This window comes from Bos indicus, chromosome X (genome assembly GCF_029378745.1).
Source record: "Bos indicus isolate NIAB-ARS_2022 breed Sahiwal x Tharparkar chromosome X, NIAB-ARS_B.indTharparkar_mat_pri_1.0, whole genome shotgun sequence".
NCBI classification, from domain to species: domain Eukaryota; kingdom Metazoa; phylum Chordata; class Mammalia; order Artiodactyla; family Bovidae; genus Bos; species Bos indicus.
The window spans coordinates 53,822,165-53,838,216 of record NC_091789.1 but is presented as its reverse complement, the minus strand read 5'-3'; the positions used below and the strand labels follow the sequence as shown (position 1 = coordinate 53,838,216).

Here is a 16,052-nt window from a genome sequence, read left to right as displayed (position 1 = left end):
ATTATTACTGCTTTCTGGTTTCTGAGCTTGTTGGGGAAGATTAGGATCTCCCTTCATTTTGTTTCTCTGTTCCTTAGGTTGCGGTGGTTTTCTCACTGCCAGGAGTATAGTCCATAAGTGTAACCTTGTCCCACAATTTCAAATTCCATTCAGAACAGAGCCCCTGATTTTAAGGGACAGCGTGTACATTAGTAGAATCTAGACATGGATAATTTGAAAAGCCTCCCCCAAATGATTCTAATGTATAGCCCTAAGAACTACTGCATTCAAGCATATGAAGAGCTATTAGTTAGTGGTCATTTAGCTAATCTTAGGTTTGCAGAAATCTGTTTTACTTTACTTTCATCACATAGCCTAAAGTGAACAGTGGAGTATGAACGGCAGTTTACTAATGCTCACCTTAAAAGCTGTGCAACTGAATTTTCTCTTCTTTCTCTTTATTTGGCTTTCTCCAGCTATGTGTTATGATGGGCTATGATTATCTATATGTAGTCATCTCCATCCTTTTTACCCTGCAGGTAGTATGCATGTATCTTCTCCGTGAGTTTGTTTGCTTATTTTGTTTTGTTTTTTTTCTGCTAATACTTTTGTTTGCCTCTAGCTCTTCCACCTTCATATTTCTTCAGTGTGACTTCCTCCTTCCTCTATGTACTTGTGTTTCTCTTTGCTCTCCCATATGTTTCTGTGCCTTATTCCCTCTCAGGCATGCATGTGTACATGTGTATGAGAGAATTGTATGGTCCGAGTGGAATGGGACATGGCAGACATCCAGTTCTCTCATTTTATAGGTTTGGAAACTGAGACCCAAGAATTCAGGTGACTTATCCAAATTCACAAAACTAAAAAGTGGTAGAGCAAGGAATATAACCTATGTTGTTTCCTACTGTACTACTACGTCTCTGTTACCTGCACATTGTATATTGTGTATATGTGTATCTGTCCCTCCTCTTTAATATGATATGTGAATATGTTATTTTCTGGTATGTGTAGGAAAAAACTTGGTTACTGTTTTTCTAATTGTACTTTTTTAAAAAATATGTTTTGGGGCTTGATTTTTATTGTGCCCTCGGTGGTCAGTAAGCTTCATACTTAAAATGGGTTTTTAGTGCTTTCATTCAGTCGTTCAACAAATATTTGTTGAGCACTTACTGTATATCAGACAGAGCTATAGGTAGTGGGGATAGAGCAAGGTGAGCAAAATAAAGTCCTGCTCCTGTAGAGCTTGCATTCCAGTGGAGAGATAAATAACAAATAACTGCATGATGTCCTTATATAATTCTATTGAGAAGTCTTTTGAGAAGGATGTCAAAAATAATGGTTGGAAGACCGTTTGTCAATAATTCCTTGGTCCTTTATCTTCTAGTACTCGGACTTGTTACTCTGCAATGTTAAATTTGTCATAGTTTTCATTAGTAGATTTTGTAAAGCCAATAAGATTTGAGGTAGAGAAAAAATTTTGTCTTCAAACTTTTAAAAATTATTCAACGTGTTTTCTTATAAACAAATAATATAAAATACATTCACTCATGTATAAAAGATAGACAGTAAGAACCTCCCTTCCTCCCTATACCTGTCTCCCTGTGACCCCCATCTCTTGTAGATAACCACATTTTATTATAGTGTATCTTTCTAGCAAATCAGAATACATACTATTTTTGCAAATATGAATATATATGTATTCTTATTTTTTCCTCCTTTCACTGTTCTGCACCTTGTTTTTTAACCTAATAATATATCCTTAATACATAATTTTAAATCAAATTTTGAAATTAACTTCTGTCCACCTAGTTGAAACTTGTTGATAAAGGCTTCTTATTACTAGGGTAATTATATAACTTATTGTCTATACAGAGACACATTTGAGGGTGCTGTCAGTAATTACTGTGAGTCAAAAACATAAACTGGGACTGTCTTAGTAAACCTAGATTCATGCTTACCTGTATTATTACTTGTCTGCCTAGAACAGGTTCTTCTAGAAACTTTAAATGGCCATTATTAAATGGCTAGATCACATTACAGTACCTCAAATTAGTATTGACTGAAGCCTCAAAAATGTTATTCTCATAGATATTTCAGGTCCATAACAGATCATTAAGGTTCAGACTGGTCTCTGGATTCAGTATTGATAAAGAACTGAAAGTGATAGTATGTTAGCAATCTGTACAAAGTTGTTCTAATGCTTCATGTCTCTAGTGTTTTGGGAACTGAGTTAATGCATGCAAATGAATATTCCAGATAATAGAATTATTCAACCAAGTTTTTAAACTATTTTAATGAAAAATCATTTATAAAATATACTATGCTTTCTTCTTTTCTTAAACAGGATGCAAAAAATGAATTTGATCATATTTGATTACTCAAGGTCATCATTAAATGTACCCACTCATTTTTATATATGCTATAATAGAAATCATAGTTATTTCCTGCTTTGCTTTCTGGTGTCCTTCACTGTCAGACTGTCACCTGGTTCTTCACAGTGCTATTATATCTGCTCCTAATGGTTTATCCATATTTCTTTTATGCTTTTATTTTTTTGCTGCTTTTCATCTGCTGGGGAAGCAGGTAACATGTTTATTAACAATTTGTGTTTAATAAGAGCAGAGATCAAATTGCCAATATCCATTGGATTATAGAAAAAGCAAGGGAATTGAAAAAAAAATGTACTTTTGCTACATTGACTATGCTAAAGCCTTTGACTCTGTGGATGACAACATACTGGAAAATTCTTAGAGGTGGGAATACCAGACCACCTTACCTGTCCCCTGAGAAACCTGTATGCAGAACAAGAAACAATAGTTGGAATCAGACATGGAACAACAAACTCATTCCAAATTGGGAAAGGAGTATGTCAAAGCTGTTTATTGTCACCCTGCTTATCTAACTTATATGCAGGGTTCAGTTCAGTTCAGTTCAGTCACTCAGTCGTGTCCGACTCTTTGCGACCCCATGAATCGCAGCAGGCCAGGCCTTCCTGTGCATCACCAACTCCCGGAGTTCACTCAGACTCACATCCATCGAGTCGGTGATGCCATCCAGCCATCTCATCCTCTGTCATCCCCTTCTCCTCCTGCCCCCAATCCCTCCCAGCATCAGAGTCTTTTCCAATGAGTCAGCTCTTCACATGAGGTGGCCAAAGTATTGGAGCTTCAGCTTCAGCATCAGTCCTTCCAGTGAACACCCGGGACTGATCTCTTTAGGATGGACTGGTTAGATCTCCTTGCAGTCCAAGGGACTCTCAAGAGTCTTCTCCAACACCACACTTCAAAAGCATCAATCCTTTGGTGCTCAGCTTTCTTCACAGTCCAACTCTCACATCCATACATGACCCCTGGAAAAACCATAGCCTTACTAGACGGACCTTTGTTGGCAAAGTAATGTCTCTGCTTTTCATTATGCTATCTAGGTTGGTCATAACTTTCCTTCCAAGGAGTAAGCATCTTTTAATTTCATGGATGCAGTCACCATCTGCAGTGATTTTGGAGCCCCCAAAAATAAAGTCTGACACTGTTTCTACTGTTTCCCCATCTATCTGCCATGAAGTGATGGGACCAGATGCCATGATCTTAGTTTTCTGAATGTTGAGCTTTAAGCCAACTTTTTCACTCTCCTCTTTCACTTTCATCAAGAGGCTTTTTAGTTCCTCTTCACTTTCTGCCATAAGGGTGGTGTCATCTGCATATCTCAGATTATTGATATTTCTCCCGGCAATCTTGATTCCAGCCTGTGCTTCTTCCAGCCCAGCGTTTCTCATGATGTACTCTGCATATAAGTTAAATAAGCAGGGTGACAATATACAGCCTTGACGTACTCCTTTTCCTATTTGGAACCAGTCTGTTGTTCCATGTCCAGTTCTAACCGTTGCTTCCTGATCTGCATACAGATTTCTCAAGAGGCAGGTCAGGTGGTCTGGCATTCCCATCTCTTTCAGAATTTTCCACAGTTTATAGTGATCCACACACTCAAAGGCTTTGACATAGTAAATAAAGCAGAAATAGATGTTTTTCCTGAACTCTCTTGCTTTTTGGATGATCCAGCGGATGCTGGCAATTTGATCTCTGGTTCCTCTGCCTTTTCTAAAACCAGCTTGAACATTTGGAAGTTCATGGTTCACATACTGCTGAAGCCTGGCTTGGAGAATTTTGAGCATTACCTTACTAGCGTGTGAGATGAGTGCAATTGTGTGGTAGTTTGAGCATTCTTTGGCATCGCCTTTCTTTGGGATTGGAATGAAAACTGACCTTTTCCAGTCCTGTGGCCACTACTGAGTTTTCCAAATTTGCTGTCATATTGAGTGCAGCACTTTCACAGCATCATCTTTCAGGATTTGAAATAGCTCAACTGGAATTCCATCACCTCCACTAGCTTTGTTCGTAGTGATGCTTTCTAAGGCCCACTTGACTTCACATTCCAGGATGTCTGGCTCTAGGTGAGTGATCACACCATTGTGATTATCTGGGTCATGAAGCTCTTTTTTGTACAGTTCTTCTGTGTATTCGTGCCACTTCTTCTTAATATCTTCTGTTTCTGTTAGGTCCATACCATTTCTGTCCTTTATTGAGCCCATCTTTGCATGAAATGTTCCCTTGGTATCTCTAATTTTATTGAAGAGATCTCTAGTCTTTCCCATTCTGTTGTTTTCCTCTGTTTCTTTGCATTGATTGCTGAGGAAGGCTTTCCTATCTCTCCTTGCTATTCTTTGGAACTCTGCATCCATTGCCTTCTCCATTCAGATGCTTATATCTTTCCTTTTCTTCTTTGCTTTTTGCTCCTCTTCTTTTCACAGCTATTTGTAAGGCCTCCTCAGACAACCATTTATGCAGGGTATATCATGCGAAATGCCAGGCTTGATGAAGCACAAGCTGCAATCAAGATTGCCAGGAGAAATATCAGTAACCTCAGATATGCAGCTGATACCACTCTAATGGCAGAAAGTGAAAAGGAACTAAAGAGCCTCCTGATGAGGTTGAAAGAGGAGAGTAAGAAAGCTGGCTTAAAACTCAACATTAAAAAAACTAAGATCATGGCATCCACTGCCATCACTTCATGGCAAATAAATGGGGAAACAGTGGAAACAGTGTCAGACTTTATTTTCTTGTCTCCAAAATCACTGCAGATGGTGACTGCAGCCATGAAATTAAAAGACGCTTGCTCCTTGGAAGAAAAGCTATGACAGACCTAGACAGCATATTAAAAAGCAGAGACATCACTTTGCCAGCAAAGGTCCGTATAGTCAAATCTATGATTTTTTCTGGTAGTCATGTATGGACATGAGAGTTGGGCCATAAAAAATGCTGGGCAGTGAAGAATTGATGCTTTCGAGTTGTGCTCAAGAAGACTGTTGAGAGTCCCTTGGACAGCAGAGATCAAACCGGTTAGTCCTCAAGGAAATCAACCCTGAATATTCATTAGAAGGACTTATGCTGAAGCTGAAGTTCCAATTCTTTGGCCACCTGATTGCAAACAGCCAATTCATTGGAAAAAACCCTGATGACAGGAAAGATTGAGGACAAGAGGAGAAGGGGCGGCAGAGGATGAGATGGTTAGGTACAATCACTGACTCAATGGACATGAATTTGAGCAAACTCCAGGAGATAGTGAAGGACAGGGATGCTGGCATGCTGCAGGTCATGGGTTCACAGAGTCACAAAGAGACGACTTAGCAACTGATCAACAACCACTACCTAAGCTCTGGGTGAATGCTTTAAGTGTGAACATAATTCCAGCGTAGGAACCTTTTAACAAGTATTCTAGGCGCTCTGAGGCCTTTTCTTTGGGTTATGGTTGTTTTCCAAAAGATTGAACCCATTGAAGATCTTAAATACCAGTAAGAATGATAAAACTGCACTTGGTTAACTCAGGTCAGTCATGTTTTTTAGTCTGTATTTAGCAGAAAGCATCTGCTGCGTATTCTCTGAGGGAAGTTATAAAAAAACAAATGTGGGGCTAATAGTAGTCTTTTCCCCAGAGACCTTCCCGTCTCCTTTCTGCCTCTGCCATTATGATTGTTTCTGCCTTACTTATGGGATAGGGCCCTTTGGGACGAACTGTGTTTGATTGAATTAGAGGTAGGCAGTATCCCTGTGAATGTAGCTCCCCAGTGGGCCAGCATACATTATTCTACAATATGTCATCTTTCATTTCTGTTTCCACTGAGTGATAGTTTCTCGGATGCTGTCAGTTTTCCCTGTGCTTATGTGGCTGAATTTTGATTGATTTAATAGTATCCAGTTGTGCTTTGTGGAGAAGGAAATGGCAACCCTCTCCAGTATTCTTGCCTGGAGAATCCCAGGGACAGAGGAGCCTGGTGGGCTGCTGTCTATGGGGTCGCACAGAGTCAGATACAACTGAAGCGACTTAGCAGTAGCAACAGCAGTTATGCTTTGTGGTATTTGTTGATGCTGCTGGTGCTGTCATAAGCAAATATATCAACTTACTAGTTGATCTCTGGCTAAACCCTGCCTTCTGCGGTTGCTAACAGTAGGAACTGTTCTTCAGAGTCATTTATTTGCTTTTTTTATTCGTCTCCACAATATGATCCTATTTTTTCATGTTGCTAATATTACTGGGTTCTGGTAACCTAAATGAGAAGTATCGAAAATCTCTCCTTGTCTCTGTGCACATAGGTCCCAGTCATGCAGGGAGCAGGCATGCAGGGAGCAAGCATTCAGGGTGGAGGCCAGCCTGGTGGCTTTAGTCCTGGACAGAACCAAGTCACTCCACAGGACCATGAGAAGGTAAGTAATGTTGTCCAGCTGCCTCCATTTGCACAAATCTTTTTGGAGTCCTCTTTTCATAGTCACCATGTGGAGGTCCCGGGTCTTCAGAGTCCCTTTGGAAATGATGCTTATACTCAGAATTCTTTATGATCTTGTTACCCGAAAATCTGTGGGCCAGATCCTAAAATTCTTAAATGGCTATATGTCAGTGGTAGCTTGTCTTACTTTTCAGACTCATCTGCCAATAGATATTTTCTGTGCAGGCCTGATTGACCTGGAAATCCAAATCCCTTTGTTCCTCCCTTTTATACCTTATCCCTAAAGATGATAGCAGATTCCCCACAAGCATATCTTTCTGTTTCTATATTTGACCATTGTAGGGAGCTCAAAACTTGTGAAAAGGAGCAACTTTCAAAGCTCCTTTCAAAGGATTTAATTCTTTCAAAGGATTAAAAACTGTAGATTTCCCAGGGGTTACCAATACCATCTTCATCTGTAAGAATTTGGGGTTCATGAAGGTGTCTGCTTTGAATCTTCTAATCTTAGCCATTGTACCTGTGCTTTTCATTTTGCCTCTTCTCACCAGCTGGTTTTGGTTTTTTCTTTGGTTTGGTTTCATTTTTAAATTTTTTTTTGGTTTAATGTATGTGAATTATCCTTCTGCCTTGGACAGAAGCTGGTGGTAGTTTTTTAGCCACCATCGTTAGAACTCATTATGTTTTTTTTTTCCTCTGCACAGGCTGCTTTGATTATGCAGGTACTTCAACTAACTGCAGACCAGATCGCCATGCTGCCTCCTGAGCAGAGGCAGAGTATCCTGATCTTAAAAGAACAAATACAGAAATCTACTGGAGCTCCTTAAAGGTGAGCAGACTTACTGTGCCTGAGTCAGACAAGGTCCTTGTGCATTTGGGGTATGTACTTTTCAAGCTTAACCAACAAGAGTCTCTTGATCTCAAGACTACCCGAGGCCTGTACCCCTCTTGACTAGACCCTTCACTCTTCAGTAACTCAGTCCCTGTCATGGTAGGGGAAGGTGATAGGCATTTGTTCAGTTGTTGAATTGATTGTAATCTCATTTAACCTTTTTTCCCTAAAATGGGCAACAGTGACATATGATCAATTTAACCAAATTAATCAAATACAGAAATGTAGAAAGTTCAGGGTAAAAGCTCTGGTTTCTCAGTCTCATTCCAAAGACATAACTGCTAAATATAGTTTGGTATGTATTCTTCCAGAATCAGTTATTATTTTATTCCCAACTATCCCATCAAAATGAAAACACAAACCATTTCAATAAAATATGCAAACATTTTAGTTTCAAGTATTTATTTTACATAGAATATTTTGAGATTAAACTGTTACAGCACATAATTTAAGGTAGTGAATGTCCACCATCTCCATCAGGCCCTGTACATTTTAGAGGTTGCTGTACACTACTGCCCTTAGTTTTCTTGCTCTTCAGTCAGCTAGAAAGGAACATAATCATGTGACCTAACCTGATTACATGTATAGGGTTTTTAAAAAAGTTTTTCCCCAACATCTTGTATTTCATAAACATAAAAATTTATTTATTTTAATTAGAGGCTAATTACTTTTTTGCATTGTCCCAATATCAATTGGAAATTCACATTTTGAATTTCTGCTTTTTATTCCCTCTTTGTAATAATTTCTGTCCATATATTATTTAACAGTGGTCTCATTTATACTAACTAGCAGTCTTTACTAAATATATTGTATTTTAATCCATATTTGTAATATTGTTAAAACTTTTAAACTGTAAATATGCATTATATCTGTATCTAGACATTAAATTGACTGAACTTTAATGGGAAGCTGTCATAGATGGATGGCACCAGACTTAACAGTGCAACTAGAACTTTTAGTCCAGATACCCAAGTCATTCTATTTTCTTTAGTGAAAGTGTAGACTGCCTATTATAGTTAGAGGAATAGATTTTTAAAAAGCTATTTTTTTAAAAAAACGTATCCCCTAGAATGTGAGAAAATTATGTTTTGGGATAGTAGAGGTAAAAAATGTTTCTGAAATTTCTCTGCTTGTGTATTCTTGCTTATAAGGTACCTCATTTCAAAGCCTTGCACATATACCACAGAGCAGGGTTTTTTGTTTGTTTTATCTTTTATTTTGAAATAATTAGAAATTCACAGGAAGTTGGGAAAATAGTACAGAGAGCCTCATGCACCTTTCCTTTAGCTTCCCACAATGATAAAATTTTGGGAATCTATTGTACACAATACCTTTTTGGTTTATAGTGCAAAAGGAAGAAATGTACATTGGTACATTACTCTTAACTAGACTACAGACCTTATTCACCTTTTATCTCTTTTAAACCTCCACTAATATGTACATGTGGTGCATGTAGTTCTTTGCAATTTTCCACTGGGAAGGTTTTAATGTGTATTTGCTGGTATTGGTGCATACTGTAGCCAAGAGATTGGCTCTCCCTCCATCCTCTACCTTACTGGTTGTGATCCAGCTCTGCTATCACTGACAGGCTTATGTACCATTACCATTAGGTCAGTGGTTCTCAGCCAGAGGTGGTTTTGCCCCCTACATGATACTGGGAAATGTCTGGAGACATTTTTGGTTATCACAGCTTTAGCGGGTATGGTATGCTACTGGCTTTCAGTGGGTAGGGACCAGAGATACTGCTAAACCTCCTGTAATGCTCAGGACACCACCTGATAACAAAGAGTTATCCGGCCCCAGATGTCAGTAGTGCTGAGGTTGAGAAACTCCAGTGTAAGAGATGATTATTTTGGGGAAGCAGGAGGCAGACACCTTAGGAATCTGTTCCTGGTGATTTGTTCTTATGCATAGCCTCCTTCCCCTACCTTTAAATTCTTTTCTTCCTGATGTTTGGGGAAGAGAACTTTGTCTCCACTTGTAATGGCTTTCTCCCAACTTTTCCTTACAGGTTTTCAAAAATACCTGGCAACAGATATGGAAATTAATCCTATAACTTTGTTGAAATGTTGCAAAAAGATGACTTCTGCATCCTAACCCTTGAATGACTCAAATTGGTGCCAGGTGGAGGACTCCTATCACCTTCTCTCAGAACAAAATCAGATCATTCTGTTGTCTTAGTTTGTATATTTTCTGTGACTTGAAATAAACTTTGAACACAATTTTAGTATACTGCAAATTGATATGCATAACCTTTTTGCTTTTAAAAGGCTGAACTCCAAGGGTGAAACCTCACACATGTTTTCTACCCTTATTGCAATATTGTACTTTAATGTTGCATAGTTGTTTTTCCTTTTAAGTTAACCATTTATTCTTCTTAATGATATTTGAGAATTTCTCAGAAACAGGGTTTTCTGGAACTTAGTTTTTGCTTAGTTTGCTTCCAACAGGAATAATAATATTTGCCCTTTGAGAACTTGCTAGAGCTTCTGAGTCTACTCAGACAATAGCATGTGCTTAGAGCTGTAAAATGGTCAGAAGGCCAGCAAAGCAAAGAGCCTACATAGCAGAGCAGTGTATTTAGTCTAGAAAAATCCAAATATCAAAATGTATTTTTTTGGTCAGTACCAGGAAGGGGACGACAGAGGATGAGATGGTTGGATGGCATCACCAACTCAGTGGACATGAGTTTGAGTAAACTCCGGGAGTTGGCGATGGACAGGAAGGCCTGGCATGCTGCAGTCCATAGGGTCACAAAGTTGGACAAGACTGAATGACTGAACTGAAATGAACTAAAGTCTATTCACATACATAGTTCAGAGTTAAGACAAGGACGATATATGATCACTGGTTTTAATGTGTCAGCAACACAAGAGACTGTTGACATTTTCTTGTTCTAAAACTCTTCAGTCTGGGTAGTTAACTTTAAAAGTTTAGAAAGCCACTAATTTTTCCTATGTTCAAGATGAAATAAACACTGAACAGAAGTCAAACAATACATTTCATCTTGCCTTCTAAATAATTACTAATCTGCAGCCCTACCCAGTAACCAGATTTATTCTGGGAAATTAAAACATAGAAATTCTAAAATTTTTACATTTATATTTTTCTCATTTATTTCAAAAGGACCAAATGTATAAGCAGTCAGATTGCCCATTAGGCCTGACCCTGCCTTCTTCCTCTCAGATGGGTGTGAACACAATCAGTGCCACTGGCTATAACCTACAGCTCTTCCGGCCTAGTATTCTCTCTCATAGTGGCATTAAGGAGAAACATGATTTATCTCCATCAGGCCAACCTCAAGAGGTTAAGAGGTGCCTTAATAATTAGTAAAGTTCCACTGGAACTACTCCTGAGTCTGTTTATATTCTCAGAGTCCTAGCCTCTGCGTTAGGAGTATGGTCAAGTGAATTAAAAACCTGCCATAGGTGTAGAGAATGTAATAGCATATTGCTTACATGTCAAGCAAAAGAATGCAAAGATAATCAAAATTATGAGGGACATTAAAATTGAGAGATTTTCTACTCATATATAAGCATTGACTACAACAAAAGTTTACTGAGAAAGATACTCGATAACTGCAACCTAGGAAGAAAAACTTGATCAAAACAGCTGAGAAGCTTTCTAGGTAGCCTGCTCATCCCCAATTTGGGCTTAGATGTTGATTGTATGTAGGATTTATTATTATCATTACCTTTTATGCTAGCTTCCATGAACATTCTAGGCCTTGATATGTTGATTTTAGCAGCAGCCATGTCTTGAAGTGTCAATATATTGAGACATCAAGACCGAGAATACAGTCTTTCTCCTTAGGAACACATTATAATAAGTTTTAAGGAACACTAAGATTCCAAATCAGACTCATTGGAGATCAAATTATAATTTGGTCAGCAGTTGTCTAATAGGAACCAAACCATCAAGGCTGCAGCGTGCATGTTCCTGAAGCCTTATTAAATTTAAATTAGCTGAAATCTGGGAAATTGGTAACAGCAGGGGTATCCCAATCTATTCTTTCGGAAATGTCCATTAGTATTTTTTCTTGATGTCCAGTTAATACATGAAACACAACCATGAGTTCATGACCTTCCTTTATTTTGTTCAGACTAGTGACTGAAAAAAAACAGTTTTTCTAATCCTTCAAGTCATGTAGATTTCTGGAGAATTAGAAATAATCATTCATTTTTGGCCACAATGGTAGAGAGAGAGGTGCACTAATGTTAATTCAGTAGAAACATTCTTGTAAATCTTATGATTTGAATTGTCTTTGAGCACAACAAAATGTGTATTATTTTTCCTCTTTTAAGGGCCCCAGTCTTCTTTCCTTCTACTGATTCACTGTGACTACTGACACCCCAGAGCCAGGTGGATGGAAGAAATAAAAGAACATTTTGATAGGCGAAAGAAAAGGCATTTTGCTTATGTTACTGAACGATTCCTTAATAGGTACGTAGGAGCCAAGGAAACGTTGTCAAAATTTTAAATTATCTTTTTAAGACAAGACATTAATAACTCCCCTTGATTAAAATGGTAATAAAGAGTCTTTGTTGACTAAATAATCATCCTAAGATGGAGTTCAAGTTTTCACAATTATTTCCAACAGAACAAGGCAAGCTAATGACAATATAGCTGTCTTTCAATTATGATACAATTTCAGTTATGATTAGCATACTTTCAAGATTATCTTTCCTAAATGGAGAGCCTAGATGACGTAACAAAAGATTTATTCATTAAACAGAGAAAAATCCTTCATTTTTTGATAAGCAAATATGAGTAAAGCATAAGTTGCCATTCACACTGGATAAGATCATGTTTAACAGAATGTACATACTGTTATATAGGGATTGAGTTCTTGGTAATTTTATGTTTGTTGTTTTACTATTTATGTTTATTATATTTTGTCATTAATTCTTTAATAAATTTTTATTTGAAAAAAAATCACCTTACTTAGAAATTTTCTTGGTGGGTAGGAGGACTAGGAGAATGACCCAGAGTCCAGGATATGGTTAACACTTGGAATCAACAAAATCACCCAAGGTTAAATTATGTAACTGTCAACTGCATCTGCTATCAGGCCTTGCTGCAGTCAGGGCATTCCAGAAGGATTTACAATGATTTCCAAAGAAAGAATCCATGGGCTTTGCAATTATGATAACTACTAAAGTTCTTAGGTCCATGAAGCTCAGTGATGACTAAGTTGAATCCAATCAAGAAAGACTGCCAGGGACTGCCTTGAAAGAAACATGTTACTGTCTGTAAGTGGTTGCCTCAACCTGACCAAACCAAGTAAATTGTTGAAGATGAAGAGACTTAAATGCAGATTACTATCCTTATTCCTATAACTCAGAAATTTTCTTTGTTGAAGTAGAATTGAACCTTCCTAGGATCCAGGCTGGAGTACTGGTGACAGCATTTGCTCAGGCTCTTTGCCAAAGTCTGGGGACCACATAGGAAGACTCCCACCGCCAACCTGCAAGAAGAGAATGGTAGCCAGAGCTAGAAGGCAGCAAAGGCTGCTGATGGTTTGTGGGAATGTTTTCCACCTCTGCTATGCCTCTCCTCCCACCAACCTTACATAAAAACTCAGTTATTGATGGTCTCACGTTCTTCATGTTCATCTCACCTTTTCTGTTTGCAATCCCCAATATGCTCCCAGCCCTTAACCCTCTCAGTACTTAGCCTTGCCTATTCTACTGAGCACACCCATAGGATATGGAGAGCAGTGCCCTATGAACTACTGGACTCTAAAGCCAGGCTGTCTAGGTTCTAATCCCTGTACTGACATTTGTCCCAGCTGTATGACTTTAGGCAAGTTTCTTAATCTCTCTTTCACCATTCCCCCCGACCCTGTAAAATGGGGATAAAAATAGTATCCAGCTCATAGTCTTGTTTGGAGGTTTAAACAAAAACAACATGTGTAAAGCAATTTAAAAAATGCCTGGCACATAGCAAGTGCTTATGTTAGCTGCTATTAAAGCCATCTAGTGTTTTCTCACATTGAAGAGGTGGTGATTCTTCTTGCCAAAGATACTCTTTCTAACTAGGCTCTGGGCCTCACTCTCTCCTTCCTTCCCTCATATCTTCCTCTCCTCTCTTTTATTTGAAATGTAATTCCCATGACATAACATTCACCCTTTTAGAGTGTGCAGCTGGTGCTTTTTAGTATAACCACCAAGTTGTGCAAAATCTGAGAACATTTTCATCTCAAAAAACCCATACACATTAGCAGTCATTTGCCATTTTCTGCCAACTGCCCCCACCCCTGCCCTAGATAATCAAATCTACTTCCTGTCTCTAGATTTGCCTAATCTGGAATCAAATGATATGTGGCCTTTTGTGTTGGATTTCTTGCACTTACCGTACTGTTTTCAAGGTTCACCCATGTTGTAGCATATAACAGTACTGCATTCCTTTTTACAACTGAATAATATTCCCTTGTGTGAATATATCACATTTTGTTTATCCATTCATCTGTTGATGGACACTTTTGTTTCCACACTTTTTGGCTATTTTACATACATTCATACACAAATTTGTGTGTGGACATATGTTTTCATTTCTTTTGGGTATATACTTAGGAGTCAAAATGCTGAGTCATGTGGTGATGGAATTTAACATTGAGGAAATGCCAGAGTTTCCCCAAAGTAGTGCACTGTTTCACATTCCCATAAACAATGTGGGAGAAACCCCTTTTGCATGTTTATTTTGCATGTTTATTTTATTCCTATCTACTGGCTCCTGATCTGTCTATAAATATGGTTAGATCATCCTTAAACTAAGCATTCGCTGGACCCTGCCATTCCTCCAACACTGTTGACAACACTCCTCTAATAACATCCTCTCTTTCTGTGACACTGCTTCTCCACACTCTCCTACTTCTTCCCTGGCTCATCTTTCTCCTTTCCCACATAATGTAAGCATTCCTTAATGCAGCTTCAACTATGGTCAACCTGACACAATAATTAACATAATCTCTTGTTTATATGCTGCTTTCCAGTTTACAGGGCATTTTTAATATATTGTCTTGCCTATTATTCATGACAATCCTGCAAGTGAGTAGAGCAGGCACTTACTAATATAAACCCCATTTACCGATGAGGAATCTGAAGTTCAGAATTTTCTTTCTAGCTCAAGTTTCCAGAACTGGAAAGGTCAGGAATTTATCTAATACAATCAGTTTAATCTCCTTCCCATCTGAATGGCTGATTTTATGACTGATTTTCATGTTCCAGCATGTCTCAAAACCCCTCAGAAAACTGAGGTCAGGTCATCAGTTATTTAGTTTTGTGCTCAGTCATGTCAGACTCTGCAACCCCATGGACTGTAGCCCGCCAGACTTCTCTGTCCATGGGATTCTCCAGGCAAGAATACTGGAGTGGGTTGCCAAGCCCTCCTCTAGGAGATCTTCCTGACCAGGGATTGAACCCATATCTCCTGCAGCTCCTGCCTTGCAGGTGGTTTCTTTACTACTGAGCCACTGGAGAAGCCCATACATAGTGGTGTATATCTGTTAATCCCATACTCCCAATTTATTCCTCCCCCTCCCCTTTCCCCTTTGGTAACCATAAGTTTGTTTTCTGTCTTTGAGTCTATTTCTGTTTTATAAATAAGTTCATTTGTACCATATTTTTTAGATTCCACATATAAGTGATATTATATCTTTGTCTGACTTACTTTGCTTAGTATGGTAATCTCTAGGTCCCTCCATGTTGCTGCAGATGGCATTATCTGAGTAGTATTCCATTGTGTGTGAGTATGTGTATCACACCCTCTTTATCCATTCATCTATCAATATTTAGGTTGCTTTCATGTCTTGACTATTGTAAACAGTGCTGTTATGAACATTGTGATGGCATGTATATTTGCAAATTAGACTTTTCTCTGGATATAAGCCACAGAGTGGGATTGCTGAATCATATGGTAAACTCTAGTTTTAAAGAGACCTCCATACTGCTTTCCATAGTGGCTTTAATTTATATTCCCACTACTACTGTCAGAGGATTTCCTTTTCTTCATACCCTCTCCAGCATTTGCTACTTGTAGACATTTTGATGATGGCCATTCTGACTGGTCAGAGAAGGCGATGGCACCCCACTCCAGTACTCTTGCCTGGAAGATCCCGTGGATGGAGGAGCCTGGTAGGCTGCAGTCCGTGGGGTCACTAAGGGTCAGACATGACTGAGTGACTTCACTTTCACTTTTCACTTTCATGCATTGGAGAAGGAAATAGCAACCCACTCTAGCGTTCTTGCCTGGAGAATCCCAGGGATGGCGGAGCCTGGTGGGCTGCCATCTATGGGGTCACACAGAGTCGGACACGACTGAAGCGACAGCAGCAGCAGCAGCAGCAGCATTCTGACTGGTGTGAAGTGATACTTCATTTTTAGTTTTGATTTGCATTTCTCTAACAAT

General features: G+C 38.7%; 2 protein-coding genes across 6 annotated transcripts in view; one reads left to right on the top strand and one right to left on the bottom strand.

The window, feature by feature from the left end:
* Positions 1–9,865, top strand: part of CSTF2 (cleavage stimulation factor subunit 2) — a 31,829-nt gene extending 21,964 nt beyond the window's left edge. For 2 of the 5 annotated variants that reach the window (XM_070783743.1, XM_019955679.2), the window contains 3 exons: positions 6,624–6,734; positions 7,456–7,580; positions 9,655–9,865. In XM_070783743.1, the coding sequence (XP_070639844.1) occupies positions 6,624–6,734; positions 7,456–7,578 (234 nt within the window). In that variant the 3' untranslated portion in view covers positions 7,579–7,580; positions 9,655–9,865. The other 3 variants (XM_070783741.1, XM_070783742.1, XR_011565178.1) reach the window with 2 other exon arrangements.
* A 1,984-nt stretch (positions 9,866–11,849) lies between these two features.
* Positions 11,850–16,052, bottom strand: part of NOX1 (NADPH oxidase 1) — a 34,834-nt gene continuing 30,631 nt past the window's right edge. The window contains exon 13 of the mRNA XM_070785032.1: positions 11,850–13,110. Coding sequence (XP_070641133.1) covers positions 12,984–13,110 — 127 coding nt within the window. The 3' untranslated portion in view covers positions 11,850–12,983. The remainder of the gene's footprint in view (positions 13,111–16,052) is intronic.